This window comes from Oncorhynchus masou, chromosome 18 (genome assembly GCF_036934945.1).
Source record: "Oncorhynchus masou masou isolate Uvic2021 chromosome 18, UVic_Omas_1.1, whole genome shotgun sequence".
Classification (NCBI taxonomy): domain Eukaryota; kingdom Metazoa; phylum Chordata; class Actinopteri; order Salmoniformes; family Salmonidae; genus Oncorhynchus; species Oncorhynchus masou.
Window position 1 is genome coordinate 32531526 of NC_088229.1, and position 14384 is coordinate 32545909.

The 14384-nt window shown below is 39.1% G+C and overlaps 1 protein-coding gene across 1 annotated transcript; it reads left to right on the plus strand.

The window, feature by feature from the left end:
- Positions 1-5690: 5690 nt before the first annotated feature.
- On the plus strand, positions 5691-13287 carry LOC135504434 (peptidyl-prolyl cis-trans isomerase FKBP1A-like). Its single transcript, XM_064923038.1, has 5 exons — positions 5691-5854; positions 5977-6024; positions 7602-7714; positions 10439-10605; positions 10759-13287. The coding sequence occupies exons 1-4, from the start codon at positions 5818-5820 to the stop codon at positions 10565-10567; spliced, it is 327 nt and encodes a 108-aa protein (XP_064779110.1). The 5' UTR covers positions 5691-5817; the 3' UTR covers positions 10568-10605; positions 10759-13287.
- The last annotated feature ends 1097 nt before the right edge of the window (positions 13288-14384 follow it).

Sequence of the window (14384 nt, forward strand, 5' to 3'; positions counted from 1 at the left end):
TGAATCAAGTTGACAATCTATTGGCAAATCCTTGTCATATGAAGAGAAATTATAGATAATGTATTGATGCTCATCGGCCGTTGGAAATGGCAAATTCAACAATGAGCGGTTTGGAAGGAATCAGTGGCTAACTGCAAGCATGGCAAAGAAATCACTAGCCTGCTATTCAGTGGAGTGGATGTGTGGTACACGTTTGGGTTAAATTGGTCTCTTTTCCAAGTTTAGAAGGATAAACATGCAACATTGGCCAAGCTGTCAATCCAGCATATCTTCTTCCGCTTTCAAAACAACTCAACTCTGAAATCTCAGAATTCAGTGAGTTCCAAGAAAACTGGGAACAAAAATGAGCTTAGACAGGGGAAAATAAGTTTTGAACGGTCATCCAACTCGGAATTCCAAGTCAGGAACCCTGGCCTCTTTCTGGAGCTCCGACCTGAATAACTTAAAAGTCATGATTCGACCCTGTTTTTTTTCAAGAGTTCTCAGTTGTCTTGAAAGCACCATAAACTTAGAATGCCACACTTTGATGGCAAAGTTTGCGCACGATGGACCCCCGCTCCACCTTCCTGTTCAAGTGAGCACAGCCCAACAAGGTGAGTCCAAAAATGTATTGTATGCTGCAATATGCCAGGTATATGTATACTGTAACTAAGACAGTAATACTAAGTGTATGTTGTAGAGGTCGACCGATTTCAAGTTTTCGTAATCTGAATTTTTGGACGCGATTATGGCCAATGACAATGCATTCCACAAGGAAAATGCGTGGCAGGCTGACCACCTGTAAAGCGAGTGCAGCAAGGAGCCAAGGTAAGTTGCTAGCTAGCATTAAACTTATCTTATAAAAAACAATCTTCACAATCACTAGTTAACTACACATGGTTGATGATATTAATAGGTTAACTAGCTTGTCCTGCATTGCATATTATCCATGCGGTGCCTTTTAATTTATCTTCGAATCACAGCCTTCTTCTCCAAACGGGGGATGATTTAACAAAAGCGCATTTGCGGGAAAACACCTACCATTGCACAAATGTAACTAACCATAAACATCAATGCCTTTCTTTTAAAATCAATACACAGAAGTATATATTGTTTTTAAACCTGCATATTTAGTTAAAAGAAATTAATGTTAGCAGGCAATATTAACTACGGAAATTGTGTTCGTTCACTGCATGCAGATTCAGGGTATATGCAACAGTTTGGGCCGCCTGGCTTGTTGCAAACTAATTTGCCAGAATTTTAGATAATTATGACAACATTGAAGGTTGTGCAATGTAACAGCAATATTTAGACTTAGGGTTGCCACCCGTTCGATAAAATACGGAACGTCTTGTTTTCGATTTCTGGATTTGACCATATTAATGACCAACGGCTTGTATTTGTGTTTTATTATATTATGATTTGATAGAGCAGTCTGACTGAGCTGCGGTTGCCGGCAGCAGGCTCGTAAGCATTCTTTCAAACTTTACTGCGTTTGCCAGCAGCTCTTAGCAATGCTTGCTTCACAGCACTGTTTATGACTTCAAGCCTATCAACTCCTGAGATTAGGCTGGCAACACTAAAGTGCCTATTAGATCATCCAATAGTCAAAGGTATATGAAATACAAATGGTATAGAGAGAAATAGTCGACCTGTCATAATAACAACCTAAAACTTCTTAACTGGGAATATTGAACTACCAGCTTTCATATGTTCTCATGTTCTGAGCAAGGAACTTAAACGTTAGCTTTATTACATCGGACATATTGCACTTTTACTTCTCCAACACTGCGTTTATGCATTGTTTAAACCAAATTGAGCATGTTTCATTATTTACGTATTACATTAAGTTAAAATAAAACTGTTCATTGTTCATTCAGTGTTGTTGTAATTGTCATTATTAAAAATATATAACACTAAAATAACACATCCTAGATCTGAATGAATGAAATATTCTTATGAAATACTTTTTTCTTTACATAGTTGAATGTGCTGACAAAATCACACAAATAATCAATTGAAATTGATCAACCCATGGAGGTCTGGATTTGGAGTCACACAAAATTAAAGTGGAAAATCACACTACAGGCTGATCCAACTTTGATGTAATGTCCTTAAAACAAGTCAAAATGAGGCTCAGTGTGTGTGTGGCCTCCACGTGCCTGTATGACCTCCCTACAATGCCTGGACAGTCTGTGGTGCAACGTTGGTGGATGGAGCGAGACATGATGTCCCAGATGTGCTCAATTGGATTCAGGTCTGGGGAATGGGCGGGCCAGTCCATAGCATCAATGCCTTCCTCTTGCAGGAACTGCTGACACACTCCAGCCACATGAGGTCTAGCATTGTCTTTTATTAGGAGAAACCCAGGGTCAACCGCACCAGCATATGGTCTCACAAGGGGTCTGAGGATCTCATCTCGGTACCTAATGGCAGTCAGGCTACCTCTGGCGAGCACATGGAGGGAAGTGCGGCCCCCAAAGAAATGCCACCCCACACCATGACTGACCCACCGCCAAACCGGTCATGCTGGAGGATGTTGCAGGCAGCAGAACGTTCTCCACGGCGTCTCCAGACTCTGTCACGTGCTCAGTGTGAACCTGCTTTCATCTGTGAAGAGCACAGGGCGCCAGTGGCGAATTTGCCAATCTTGGTGTTCTCTGGCTAATGCCAAATGTCCTGCATGGTGTTGGGCTGTAAGCACAACCCCCACCTGTGGACGTCGGGCCCTCATATCACCCTCATGGATTCTGTTTCTGACCGTTTGAGCAGACACATGCACATTTGTGGCCTGCTGGAGGTCATTTTGCAGGGCTCTGGCAGTGCTCCTCCTTGCACAAAAGCGGCGGTAGCGGTCCTGCTGCTGGGTTGTTGCCCTCATACGGCCTCCTCCACGTCTCCTGATGTACTGGCCTGTCTCCTGGTAGCGCCTCCATGCTCTGGACACTATGCTGACAGACACAGCAAACCTTCTTGCCACAGCTCGCATTGATGTGCCATCCTGGATGAGCTGTACTACCTGAGCCAGTTGTGTGGGTTGTAGACTCCGTCTCATGCTACCACTAGAGTGAAAGCACCGCCAGCATTCAAAAGTGACCAAAACATCAGCCAGGAAGCATAGGAACTGAGAAGTGGTCTGTGGTCACCACCTGCAGAACCACTCCTTTATTGGGGGTGTCTTGCTAATTGCCTATAATTTCCACCTGTTGTCTATTCCATTTGCACAACAGCATGTGAAATGTATTGTCAATCAGTGTTGCAGTGGACAGTTTGATTTCACAGAAGTGTGATTGACTTGGAGTTACATTGTGTTTAAGTGTTCCCTTTATTTTTTTGAGCAGTGTATATAAAATCGGCCCGATTATCTGCTATTTTTGGTCCTCCAATAATTGGTATTGGCGTTAAAATCATAATCGGTCGACCTCTCGTATTTTGTGTAGTAAACTGTTAGTAGCTCATGTGCCTCACCCTAATAATTTGGTCCCCTTTCTCTTTATTTATCCTATTGTTCTGACTTGGTGGTGCACATGTAGCCTATAGCCTGTTATTGAGAAATGTCATCAAATATTGTAAGAGCTTTCATTGTCTGCTTATATGCCACCTTTATTTATTCTACGGTTCTGACTTGGTTAACAGGGAGAATATTGTAAGAACGGCCCATTTTCTGAATTCTGTCGTACATTTCAAAAGTGCTGAACAAATAGTTGACTACAGCTTTCCTAGCTCGCATCTTATCCATTCGTCATCCCCTTATGCTATAGTTTGTACATCTCAATTGTCAGTAGAAGCACATTTGTTTAACAAGTCAGCCATAGATGGGGTTTTATATGCAGTAAATGAGGCTTAATGAACTATTTTGCTGCCAAACAAGACTGCTGATTGCCAGGTGTGACAGTGGTAAGGTGTTGGGACTCTGCTGTTGGGACAGCTTTATGTAGGCCCTAACAGTTTGTGTGTACAGTTTGTCACTCATAGTCCAATTTGTGTATTGTTTAGTGTTGTGAAGTGTAGTGACTTTGCTGGCATGCATCTAAAACATTTTTTTTTGTTTGCCCCACCAAGATGTACATGCTACAGTCGCCACTGACAATATGAAATGGACATGCACTGTTTTAACTTTCGGGATTGTTAGCATACTCAGACATTTTTTTCTGGACACCAATATTTAATCATTTTACAAAGGACTATTTGAGCCAATCATAAAAATGACTTGAGTTAAGTAGATGTTAAAATGCATTTTTTTCTGAAAATACCACCCCGCTGCTGTAGGCTAATATTAAAAGGTAAGGCCACAGTGATTGAACATGTTCAGTAGGTCCCATATACCCTTACATATTGGTGTAGGTGCTGAAATATTCCGTTTTTTAAATTTTTTTTTTTAACCTTATAACCATTTTGATTTAAATTTGTTCAGTGGGGACTGAGGGAACACAGGGTTGTGGAAACACAGGGTTTAGGGAACATGTCTGAGGGAACATATCTTTGCATGCGTGTGTGCTTTCTTATCAAACTTTTTTTCTATGATGTCAACACCACTGTTATCACTGTTGTGTACCAAATGTAAAGACCTAAGAGTAATATATTTGCATGCTTTTAATAAACCATTTATTTTCAAACGGTTCAAGTAAAACATTTAAGTGTTTTAACCTAGTTTACAGGTCTACGCTAGTGATTCTAGTGTGGGAGGCTGACACGGCGTTAGATATTTTTTTAAGAACACAATGGGGAAGATAAAACATTAAACAGAGCAAAGAAAAAACACGAAGGCCATCGTATGGTGTGTGCAAAAAGCGCGCTCAAAATGTGACGAGAATCCCCACTTTTTCCGCAGTAACGGCTACGTGCACATACATGGTAGACTCAGTGTTGCCAACGTAGCGACTTCGTTGCTATATTTAGCGAGTATTCAGATCACTCTAGCGACATATTTTCAAAAAAGCGACTAGCGACAAATCTAGCGACTTTTTCTGGTGTTATTGGAGACTGACGTGAAAGTAGATATCGTTCTTACTCTTCTCAACGAGCAGCGGGTGCTGCCGTCCCAAAGCACGCACAGGCAGCCCAGTCCTCGCGGTGCAGTCAGAGCAGGAGATGCTCACCCCTCCGCCTCCAGACTACAAATGAATCGCGCATGCTGGAAGCCGCCGCTGGCTGATCCCGCCCTGTTTTACATTTAAAAAAAATAAAAAACAATTAACCTGAATTAGGACCAGACATGTTAGCATAAATTGTCTCACATTGCAATTGACAGTTTTTTTCTATTATCTCTTTTTGGTCCATTTAGATTGTTAATGTAGAATGTATACAAAAAAAATGTTATGGTTAAAAATGTTCATGTTTTTACTGTGACTTGTTGTAGGCTCCTAAGTGAACCATAAGGTTAAAAACCAAACCAAATTAAGAAAACTAAGCTAAAAAAAAAAAAAAACTAGGTAACTCCGCCAGAGTGTCTCTTTTGGGTCACATTTGCCGAACCCAAGCCCAGATAAAGGGTTGGAATTGTGACATAAACAAAACAAGAATCGACAGAAGAAAGTTTATTTGTAGTTCTAAAAATATTTAGGGTGTTTTTTACTCACTTTTTTGTCTCTCCCACGACTTTACTCCTCTCTCCTTCAACATGCATCACAATTACACGCAACATATGCAAATTAGGCGATGACGCCATTCAGCGACTTTTGGGACTGCCAATAGCTACTTTCCTTACTGAGGAGTTGGCATCGCTGGTCACGCCGCTGCACGGAGACAGTTATGAACAGCAACTGAAGTACCATATTGCGGGAGGCGAGTGACAGGGTGTACAATTATCTCTAAGGTCCCTCAGGGTGTATCGAACAAATGGGAGTCGAAATTGAGACAATAACCCCTGGCGATGGTAAAATGTTTTTTATGCATATCTTCGCTTCAGATTTATGGTGGATTTCCGTTCTTTCAAATGAATTAATCATCGTCTTCTCAACCGTTATCCTGTTTTTCTATGCGCCTTTTTTTCCACAGGGAGGACTTTCCCTAAAAAAGGACAGACGTGTGTCGTGCATTATGTTGGTGAGTTTGGATATTTTCTGAGACATATGCATGCACCACTGCAAATTCCAATCGTTTCTTTGATTCATTCATCATTTTGATAGGCCGCATGTTGTATCAGTAGCCTTGGCGCATGGATGTATTTTTGGCTCAGCCTCTATTGGCTGTGTAGGAATACTATATTTTGTTAATTCAAGGGAATTCCATTAGGATGCAATTGCAAGTTGAACTGGAGCTGGCCACCCATCCATGTGTTGCATTACAGCTTTCTGTACATGGAGGCTGCTTCCTTGTATTGGAATGCAAATTATAGGAACATTGTAACATCGCGTACGAGAAGTCTCGACTACTTTGTTACGTTGGTGCCACCTGTTATAGTATGGTAAAAGCAATTTAATGTGTCTGTCTTGAATGCCTTCAGACGTCAGCCACCACAGAGTTAAATCCGACACAGACAAGACGTTGAGCGATTTTAACCTTGTAAGATTTCCTGCTTTTGTTGAAGTTGGATAGAACGGATTATCGCTGTCTGGAGTGACTCGTTTCGTTTTAATAGTTTACTAATTAGTTTAATGGAACAATTTAACAAACCCAATAGGATAATAGCTACAGGGGTTGGATTATTTTTTTTCAGTTAGATTGACAACCGCTACTTGACATGTTATCATACGATTGAGACTATTCAATTGGCAGCTGATATTGTAACACAAATGGAATTATGTAATTTTGACATTATACTCGGATTCATGCCAATGCCACATGTGTAAGCAATCGTTAAGAGTACACCTGTTCTACTTTGCTATAGCAGCAATAGTAAATTTGAGTTCCCATTTTATTGAATCATCGTTTATTTTTCATCAATTGTACCCTCATGTTATGTTAAAGGTAGACTCAGTGATACTCATCTGATACATATCTGCTGTGGCAACCTCATGTCCCCGAGTTTACTTTTTAAGTCAAAATAGAACTGGAAATGTTATTGAATTCCATTCCTAATAGATCATTAAATAGAGAGAGATGTGCAGGTCTTCTTTTTCTGCCCACCTCAGACAGCTGCAGGGGCTATTTCTGAAATACTTGGAATCCCTTCTACTGACATGATAGATTGTCAGTCGCAGATTTGTTTTTATTTATTTAACTAGGCAAGTCACTTAAGAACAAACTCTTATTTACAATGATGGACTACCCTGGCCAAACCTGGAGGACACTGGGGCACTACCCTATGGGACTCCCAATCACAGCCTGACTGTAGTGATGCCACTTGCACTGAGATGCAGTGCCTTAGACCGCCGTGCCACTTGGGAGCATGTAATTGCAGGGTTCGGTGACATTTGTAAGGGCTGAACTCCAACAGTTCAGGTCAAAAAGATAAATTAATTTAAAAAAAAACATTTACTGTAACAATGATAGATCTCCATTGGGGGACAGTATTTGTCTGTCTGCTTAAGCTCAAGTTAATTTCGGTTTGAGTACAGGAATTGCACCCCCAGTGTAGTCCTGAAGTTATTGCTTTAAAACGTAATAGACAGACCTCTGTTACTGACTGTCAAAATAAATCCTTTCTGCTCTGTTCTCATTTCCTCCTCCTTCCTGTTCAGGCTCACTGACGGATGGACGCAAGTTTGACTCATCCCGTGACAGTGACAAGCCCTTTAGGTTTAAAATAGGAAAACAAGAAGTGATCCGTGGCTGGGACGAGGGAGTCGTGCAGGTGGGTGTACTGTGCAGATGTCTCTGGTGTCTGTCTGCCTCTAATTCTAGGTAGTACATGTGAAGGTTTCTGACTTGCCTAGTAAAATAAAAATAAAAATTGATTGTGATTATTGTGCCATTGTAATTGTTTGTAAGCTTTTGTAGTCAAATTAATTTATGAACGTATGCTATCCATTTGTTGTTTGTATGCTGTTCTTTGTAAGCCATTTTAATATTTGATAATTAACCAATGATATTAGGCCACTCTTGGCCATGATTACAGACTACTGTGTCTTTTGACACTACATTAACAAGTCATCCCGCAGTGTTTGTGATTATACCCTGATGAAGACAGCTTGGCTGTCGAAACGTTGGTAATTACATTTTTGCATCTGAGCTCCTAGAGTGTGCGGCTCTCTTCAATTTTCAAGATCATTGCTAGACAACCATTTTCAGGTCTTGCCATAGGTTTTCAATCAAAACTGTAACTCCGCCACTCAGGAACATTCACTGTCTTGGTAAGCAGCTCCAGTGTAGATTTGGCCTTGTGTTTTAGGTTATTGCCTTGCTGAAAAGTGAATTAATCTCCCAGTGTGGTGGAAAGCGGACCGACCCAGGTTTTCTTCAAGGATTTTGCCTTAGCCCCATTCCGTATATATCATTTTTTTATCCTGAAAAAACTCCCCAGTCCATAATGATTACAATCATACCTATAACATGATGCGGCCACGACTATCCTTGAAAATATGGAGAGTGATAGTAATGTATTGGATTTGCCCCAAACATAACACTTTGTGTTCAGGACAAAAAGTGAATTGCTTTACCAAATCTTTTTTTGTAGTTTTACTTTAGTGCCTTGTTGCAAACAGGATGCATGTTTTAGAATATTTGTTTTGTACAGGCTTCATTATTTTTAGGATAGTAGTTTGGAGTAACTACAATGTTGATCCATCCTCAGGAGAACTATCACAGCCATTAAACTCTAACTGTTTGTTTTAAAGTCCCCATTTGCCACATGGTGAAAACCCTGAGGTGTTTCCTTCCTCTCCGGCAACTGAGTTAGGAAGGACGCCTGTATATTTAGTGACTGGGTGTACGTCCAAAGTGTAATTAATAACTTAACTATGCTCAAAGGGGTATTTGTTCGCTTTTTATTTTAACCATCTATCAATAGGTGCTCTTTGCTTTGCGATGCATTGGAAAACCTTCCTGGTCTTTATGTTTGAAATCCACTGCTTGACTGAGGGACCTTAGAGATAATTGTATGTGTGGGGTACAGAGACAAGGTAGTCATTCAAAATTCATGATAAACACTTTCACACAGCGACTCCATGCAAATTATTTGACTTGTTTATAAGCAAGTTTTTACTCCTGAACTTATTTAGGCTTGCCATAACAAAGGGGTTGAATACTTATTTCAGGTTTTCATTTTTAATACATTTGTAAACATTTCTATAAACAACTCCACTTTGACATTATGGGGTACTCTGTGTGTGTGTGTGTGTGTGAGTGTTGGGGCTCAGTAACAAAAAAAAATCGTCATCAATTTTAAATTCAGGCTGTAACGCAATGTGGAAAATGTCAAGGGGTGTGAATAGATTATCCAGAGGAAACACATTTCAAATTGCTTGATGAATTTAACTGTTCCAGGTACAGCCTTCCATTTCTGTAGGAAGATGGTTTTCATGCATAGCAGTGGCATAAACATACTTGATAGTACTACTTAAGTAGTTTTTTTGGGGGGTATCTTTGTTACTATTTATATTTTTGACAACTTCACTTTCTTCATTACATTCCTAAAATAAAATCACATTTTTTTCCCTCCATACTTGTTACATTTTGAATGCTTAGCAGGATAGGAAAATTGTCAAATTCACGCACTCATCAAGAGAACATCCCTCTGATCTAATGGACTCAAACACACATGCTTCATTTTGTAAATTATATTGGAGTGTGCCCCTGGCTATTTGTAAATAAAATGGTGCTGCCTGGTTTGCTTAATATAAGGAATTTGAAATGCTTTATGTTTTTGATACTCAAGTACAGTATATTTTAGCAATTACATTTACTTTTGATACTTAATTATATTTAAAAACAAATACTTTTACTGGGACACTAACTTTTACTTGATTCATTTCTATTAAGGTACTTTTACTCAAGTATGACAACTGGGTAATTTTTCCACCACTGATACATAGTGTTATCTGAACAAATGACATGCTTGGTGGTTCTATAAAACACTGAAGTAGTTTCATGCACCATGGGGCAGTGCACACAGTCTGCCCTCTGTTTTACAGCCATGTGATGTATAGCTGCAACATATTTAAAAGGGAGATATGTGCAACAGGAGGGAGAGACTGAGACCTTGCGTACCTCAAAGCATTTCGTCTATGCTTTTGACAGGAAGTTGATTAGGGAAACAGATTCAGACGTACCCATATTAGTCTTCGTTGTGGGGGCTATGTATTCTCCCAGCAATGGCACTCTTCCACAAGAGCCTTTGGCATTTTCATCAGAGTCACCACACTTACAGCATGACAAACACCTCCCACACACAATCCTCTGTTTAGTATTCAAACAGTGAGCATCTGGGCTTGGGTGAATTGCTGCTTAAGTCCAACCAAAAAGTGATGCATAATTAATAAGATTTGAGCAAAAAGTTGTCAACTGTGTCAATGAATGTTTCTCACGAAAATGAACCATAGCTTATCTCTGCCTATGTCCTCTCTCCCTTGTCCTGAAGATGAGTGTCGGTCAGAGAGCCAGGCTGACCTGCTCGCCTGACTTTGCTTACGGGGCGAAGGGTCACCCGGGGATCATCCCACCCAACGCCACCCTCCTCTTTGATGTTGAGCTACTAAGCCTTGAATGAAGCATCCCCACTACCTATTTTCTTTATTTAAAAATATTGTAAGTACTTTTTGAAGATTTTCTAATTGTTATGTTATTATCAGTTGAGGTAATAGTACAAATGCATCTAGTATACAGGACTGAACCACGCAAACATCTGGTATGGTTTCAGCAATGGTTTCAATCTCATTCCTTTCTCCTCTGCCTTTGCAGGTCACTTCCAACCTTGGAAACATATAGAGAAGATAGGAGAGTCTACACTTGATTCTATAAGAGGCTTGAGTCTATAGTTCCAACACTTTGGTCAATATTTTATCCATGTATACAAAATCAGTGTTTTTGTCAGTAGCTAGGTTTCCATCCAATTGGTGACAGATTTTCATGCGAATATTCTAAAATCTAGATTTACTCACCAGAGATGCGTGATGACATAGTACACATAATTACTGTTGCAGCTAATTTCCCATATACCAATTTTTTTTAAAGAAAAAAATGGGTTTCCATGCATTTTTAACTCTAATTATGTTTTTTTCCACAAATGTTGCAGTATAGTAAATGTGCCCACTCTGGTATTGGCACATGTGCTCTAGCCAACAGTTTACAGATACAGTGTGGGTATAGCCTACAAAAGAGCTAGATTATATGTATATATTTTTCAAACGGCAGCCAAGCATCGATCATAATGTCACCAGAATTAAACCCTCAATATTTATCAAGCTAATCACCGTGCACTTTCACCACCCTGTGAAGTTCATTATAACTGGTTTTATTTGTAGCCTAATAAACTGCATGCTTTCCCGAGTTGTAGTGGGAGGACCACGCAACATATCATCACGTGACTTCGAGATGATAGTTATCAATATTTGCGCATAAAAGCAATTCCATTGCCATTTCTCGCATAATACATTTTACTGACACATAAAGATCCCACCTTGTGTAGCGTATTTTGTTTTGTCGACATTTGGAAAGTTCACAGAAAAATGTACTGTTTCCACCAGGCCTGTGACATTTTCTAACCAACATAAAAAGGTTGGATGGAAACCTTGTTACTCAGTTATTTTTTTCTTTCAATTCACCCTCTTAAACACCTATGAGCCATAACCTTAAAAATCTTGATGTTCTTATTCTTGAATTTTTGAATTGTGCTTTACTTTTCTTTGTTTCTCAAATTATTGGTTGTGCATGGTTATGAGTAATACAAAATACCAATGAAATATTAGCAGCGACATTCATCTGTTTGTAAGAGTACCTATTACTAACATGGAGGACTGGTGCTTGAGTAAATCTTAAAGGGGAAAATGCACTTAAACAATCTTTTGGTAATTATTTTTTTAGTCCATTGTTGATTCAGTCCCAAAAATGTTTTGCACGTCAAGTTTCAAGATATTGGACTTTCAAGAAACAAAGTGTCACCGGCCATATCATGATTATGAAAATGCTTAGATTTGTTTTTGAGTGGATTTTCTCTTTTTTTTAACTGAGGAACAAAATGAAAAGAATATGAAAAGCACATATTTGCATCCACACCTCTCCCAGCTGAAAGTAGAACAAATATTAATTGATTTGGTTTAGTGTAATGTTGAGTGGCATAAGTGTAGTAAAATATTGAGTTGTGGGATACCTAAAATAAGAACTTTGTTTGATACGTAATTTATCCAGACCTTTCATAGTGATTCTTTCATTTTGATTGTTAATTTTATTAGGAGCTAGTGAGCATTCTGCACAGGGGAAGTAGTACAGTAGACAATTCTTGTATCCTATGTGTGCATCTCTTTACCAGACACACAACCACAAACTAGCCCGGTCTACATGTTAATAATATCCTGATCTATAGGTGTTAATGCCTTGCATTTGAATCACTTTTTCTTTCCAAGTCAAATCTTTAACCCCACTGAGAGCTTTAAACATATTAGTGCAAAGATGGGGGCACTGTATTGATCCAGTTCTCGGGCGCGCCATAACATGTAATTAGATGGTTATCATCTACAACATTGCAGATGTCATCTGGAGGCTTGAATACTGAGTCAGCGAGGCAAGGTAAAATATCACAAATAGAGCTAGATAAAGGCAGAAAAATGATATACTTCTTAATCTTAAACAGCTATAACCATCAGTCTTGTGTTTTTTTCATGGTCATCACTCACTCGCTGTTAAGTTTTCCAAGGTCCCGACATCGGCATTAGCTGTTCTGCTAGGTTTTTTTTTTATACGTCGGGAAAGTGACCTTTGATGGTCAACAGAAAATGGCTATGTAGTATACTCTCATTAGTTGGAGTAGTGATTATGCTTTTCTTAGAAGTGAAATGCCTGAATTTTGGGGTTGTGGAATCGATTGTCACCTCCCCCACCTTATTTTGTTTCACAAATTGCCATTATATTTTTCCGGTGCCAACTTAATTGCCAACTTAATTGGCATCTGAATACTGTACCTGTAATGTAAAGTAATGTAAAATAATTATTTTGTCAGTGTCATTAGTAAGACTGACCACACTGCCTAAATGAAATGCTGTGTTGTTGTAGTCTGGTGATAGAGGCATCCATGTTTTGTATCACATTAAATAAAGCATGTTGAAATAATGTTAATTTTATCATTCAGAAAGCACTTTTTCAGATGCTGGCCATCATTGTTCTTAATGTTACAGCTTTCTAGGTGTGTGGCACAAATGGTCCTCCTATGTATTGTCTATTTGTGTGCCGAGTTACATACGCAGGCAAAACCAATGATGAAATAAAAAAAATGTGCCGTTGCAACAGTGATCTCTAAGCTGCTTTGGGAAAAACTATATATATATATATATTTCCCCCTTTAGGTCTCTGTGATGTCAATGGTAGGGCATAGAGGGATATTGGGTATCTGGTTGTCAGGAAAAAGTGGGACATTGGTGGTAGACTATACTGTTGCGCTGATATATGGTTATGCATACATTTGATTTATCCTGAGTCAATTAATGGATTATCTGGCATCAAGGATAAAACCATTTTAAAGTATCAGTGTTGAATTAGTCTATTTTGCTATAGAGAGAGACAATGCAAACAAGCAGTGGCATTGGCTTCAATGTCCAGAGTTGAGTTTGAGGGGAATAAAATATACAGGTAACTTCCAAAATAAAGGAAACACTTGAGTAAATGAGGGAAACAAAGTATATTGAAAGTTATTAATGAAGCAATTAACGTCCCAATTGAACATTTCTGGTATATTCTGGAGCAGTGCCTAAAACAGTGTTTTCCATAAACAAAACACCAAATTATGGAATTTCTTGTGGAATAATGGTGTTATAGACAGACTGGTGTTTCCTGGCGGCCCAATGCTCTATTATGGCACTTTATGTTGGGGTTTCCTTTATTTTGGCAGTTACCTGTATAAACTATCAGTCATAGCAAGCCTACGGCTACACAGGCAGCCCAATTCTGATCTTTTGCCCAATTACTGGCAACATTTCTGATCTGATTGGTCAAAAGACCCATTCTTGGCAAAATATGAGAATTAGACTGCCTGTGTAAACGCAGCCATAGAGGAGTGGCATCATTTTCCCACTGTGCACTACTCAGTTGTCATACAATTTGAGTAAAATTAAAGATGCCTTCATATAAAATTACTAAAGTGAAAGTCATCCAGTAAAATACTACTTGAGTAAAAGTAGGCTATCTGGTTTTAAATGTACTTAAGTGCAGTGGTGGAAAAAGTACTCAATTGGCATACTTGAGTAAAAGTCAATGCTATACATGAAATTCCTTAAATTAAGAAAACCAGACGGCACAATGTTCTAGTTTTTGCATTTTTTTAATGGACAGCCATATTGCTGTTCTGCCTAAGCGTTCAGAATGTAACATGTACTTTT

Coding starts and splice junctions, on each gene's coding strand:
- LOC135504434 (XM_064923038.1), top strand. CDS start 5,818: ATGGGAGTCGAAATTGAGACAATAACCCCTGGCGATG. Junction 5,855..5,976: donor GACAATAACCCCTGGCGATG/GTAAAATGTTTT, acceptor TTTTTTCCACAG/GGAGGACTTTCCCTAAAAAA. Junction 7,715..10,438: donor GGGACGAGGGAGTCGTGCAG/GTGGGTGTACTG, acceptor CTTGTCCTGAAG/ATGAGTGTCGGTCAGAGAGC.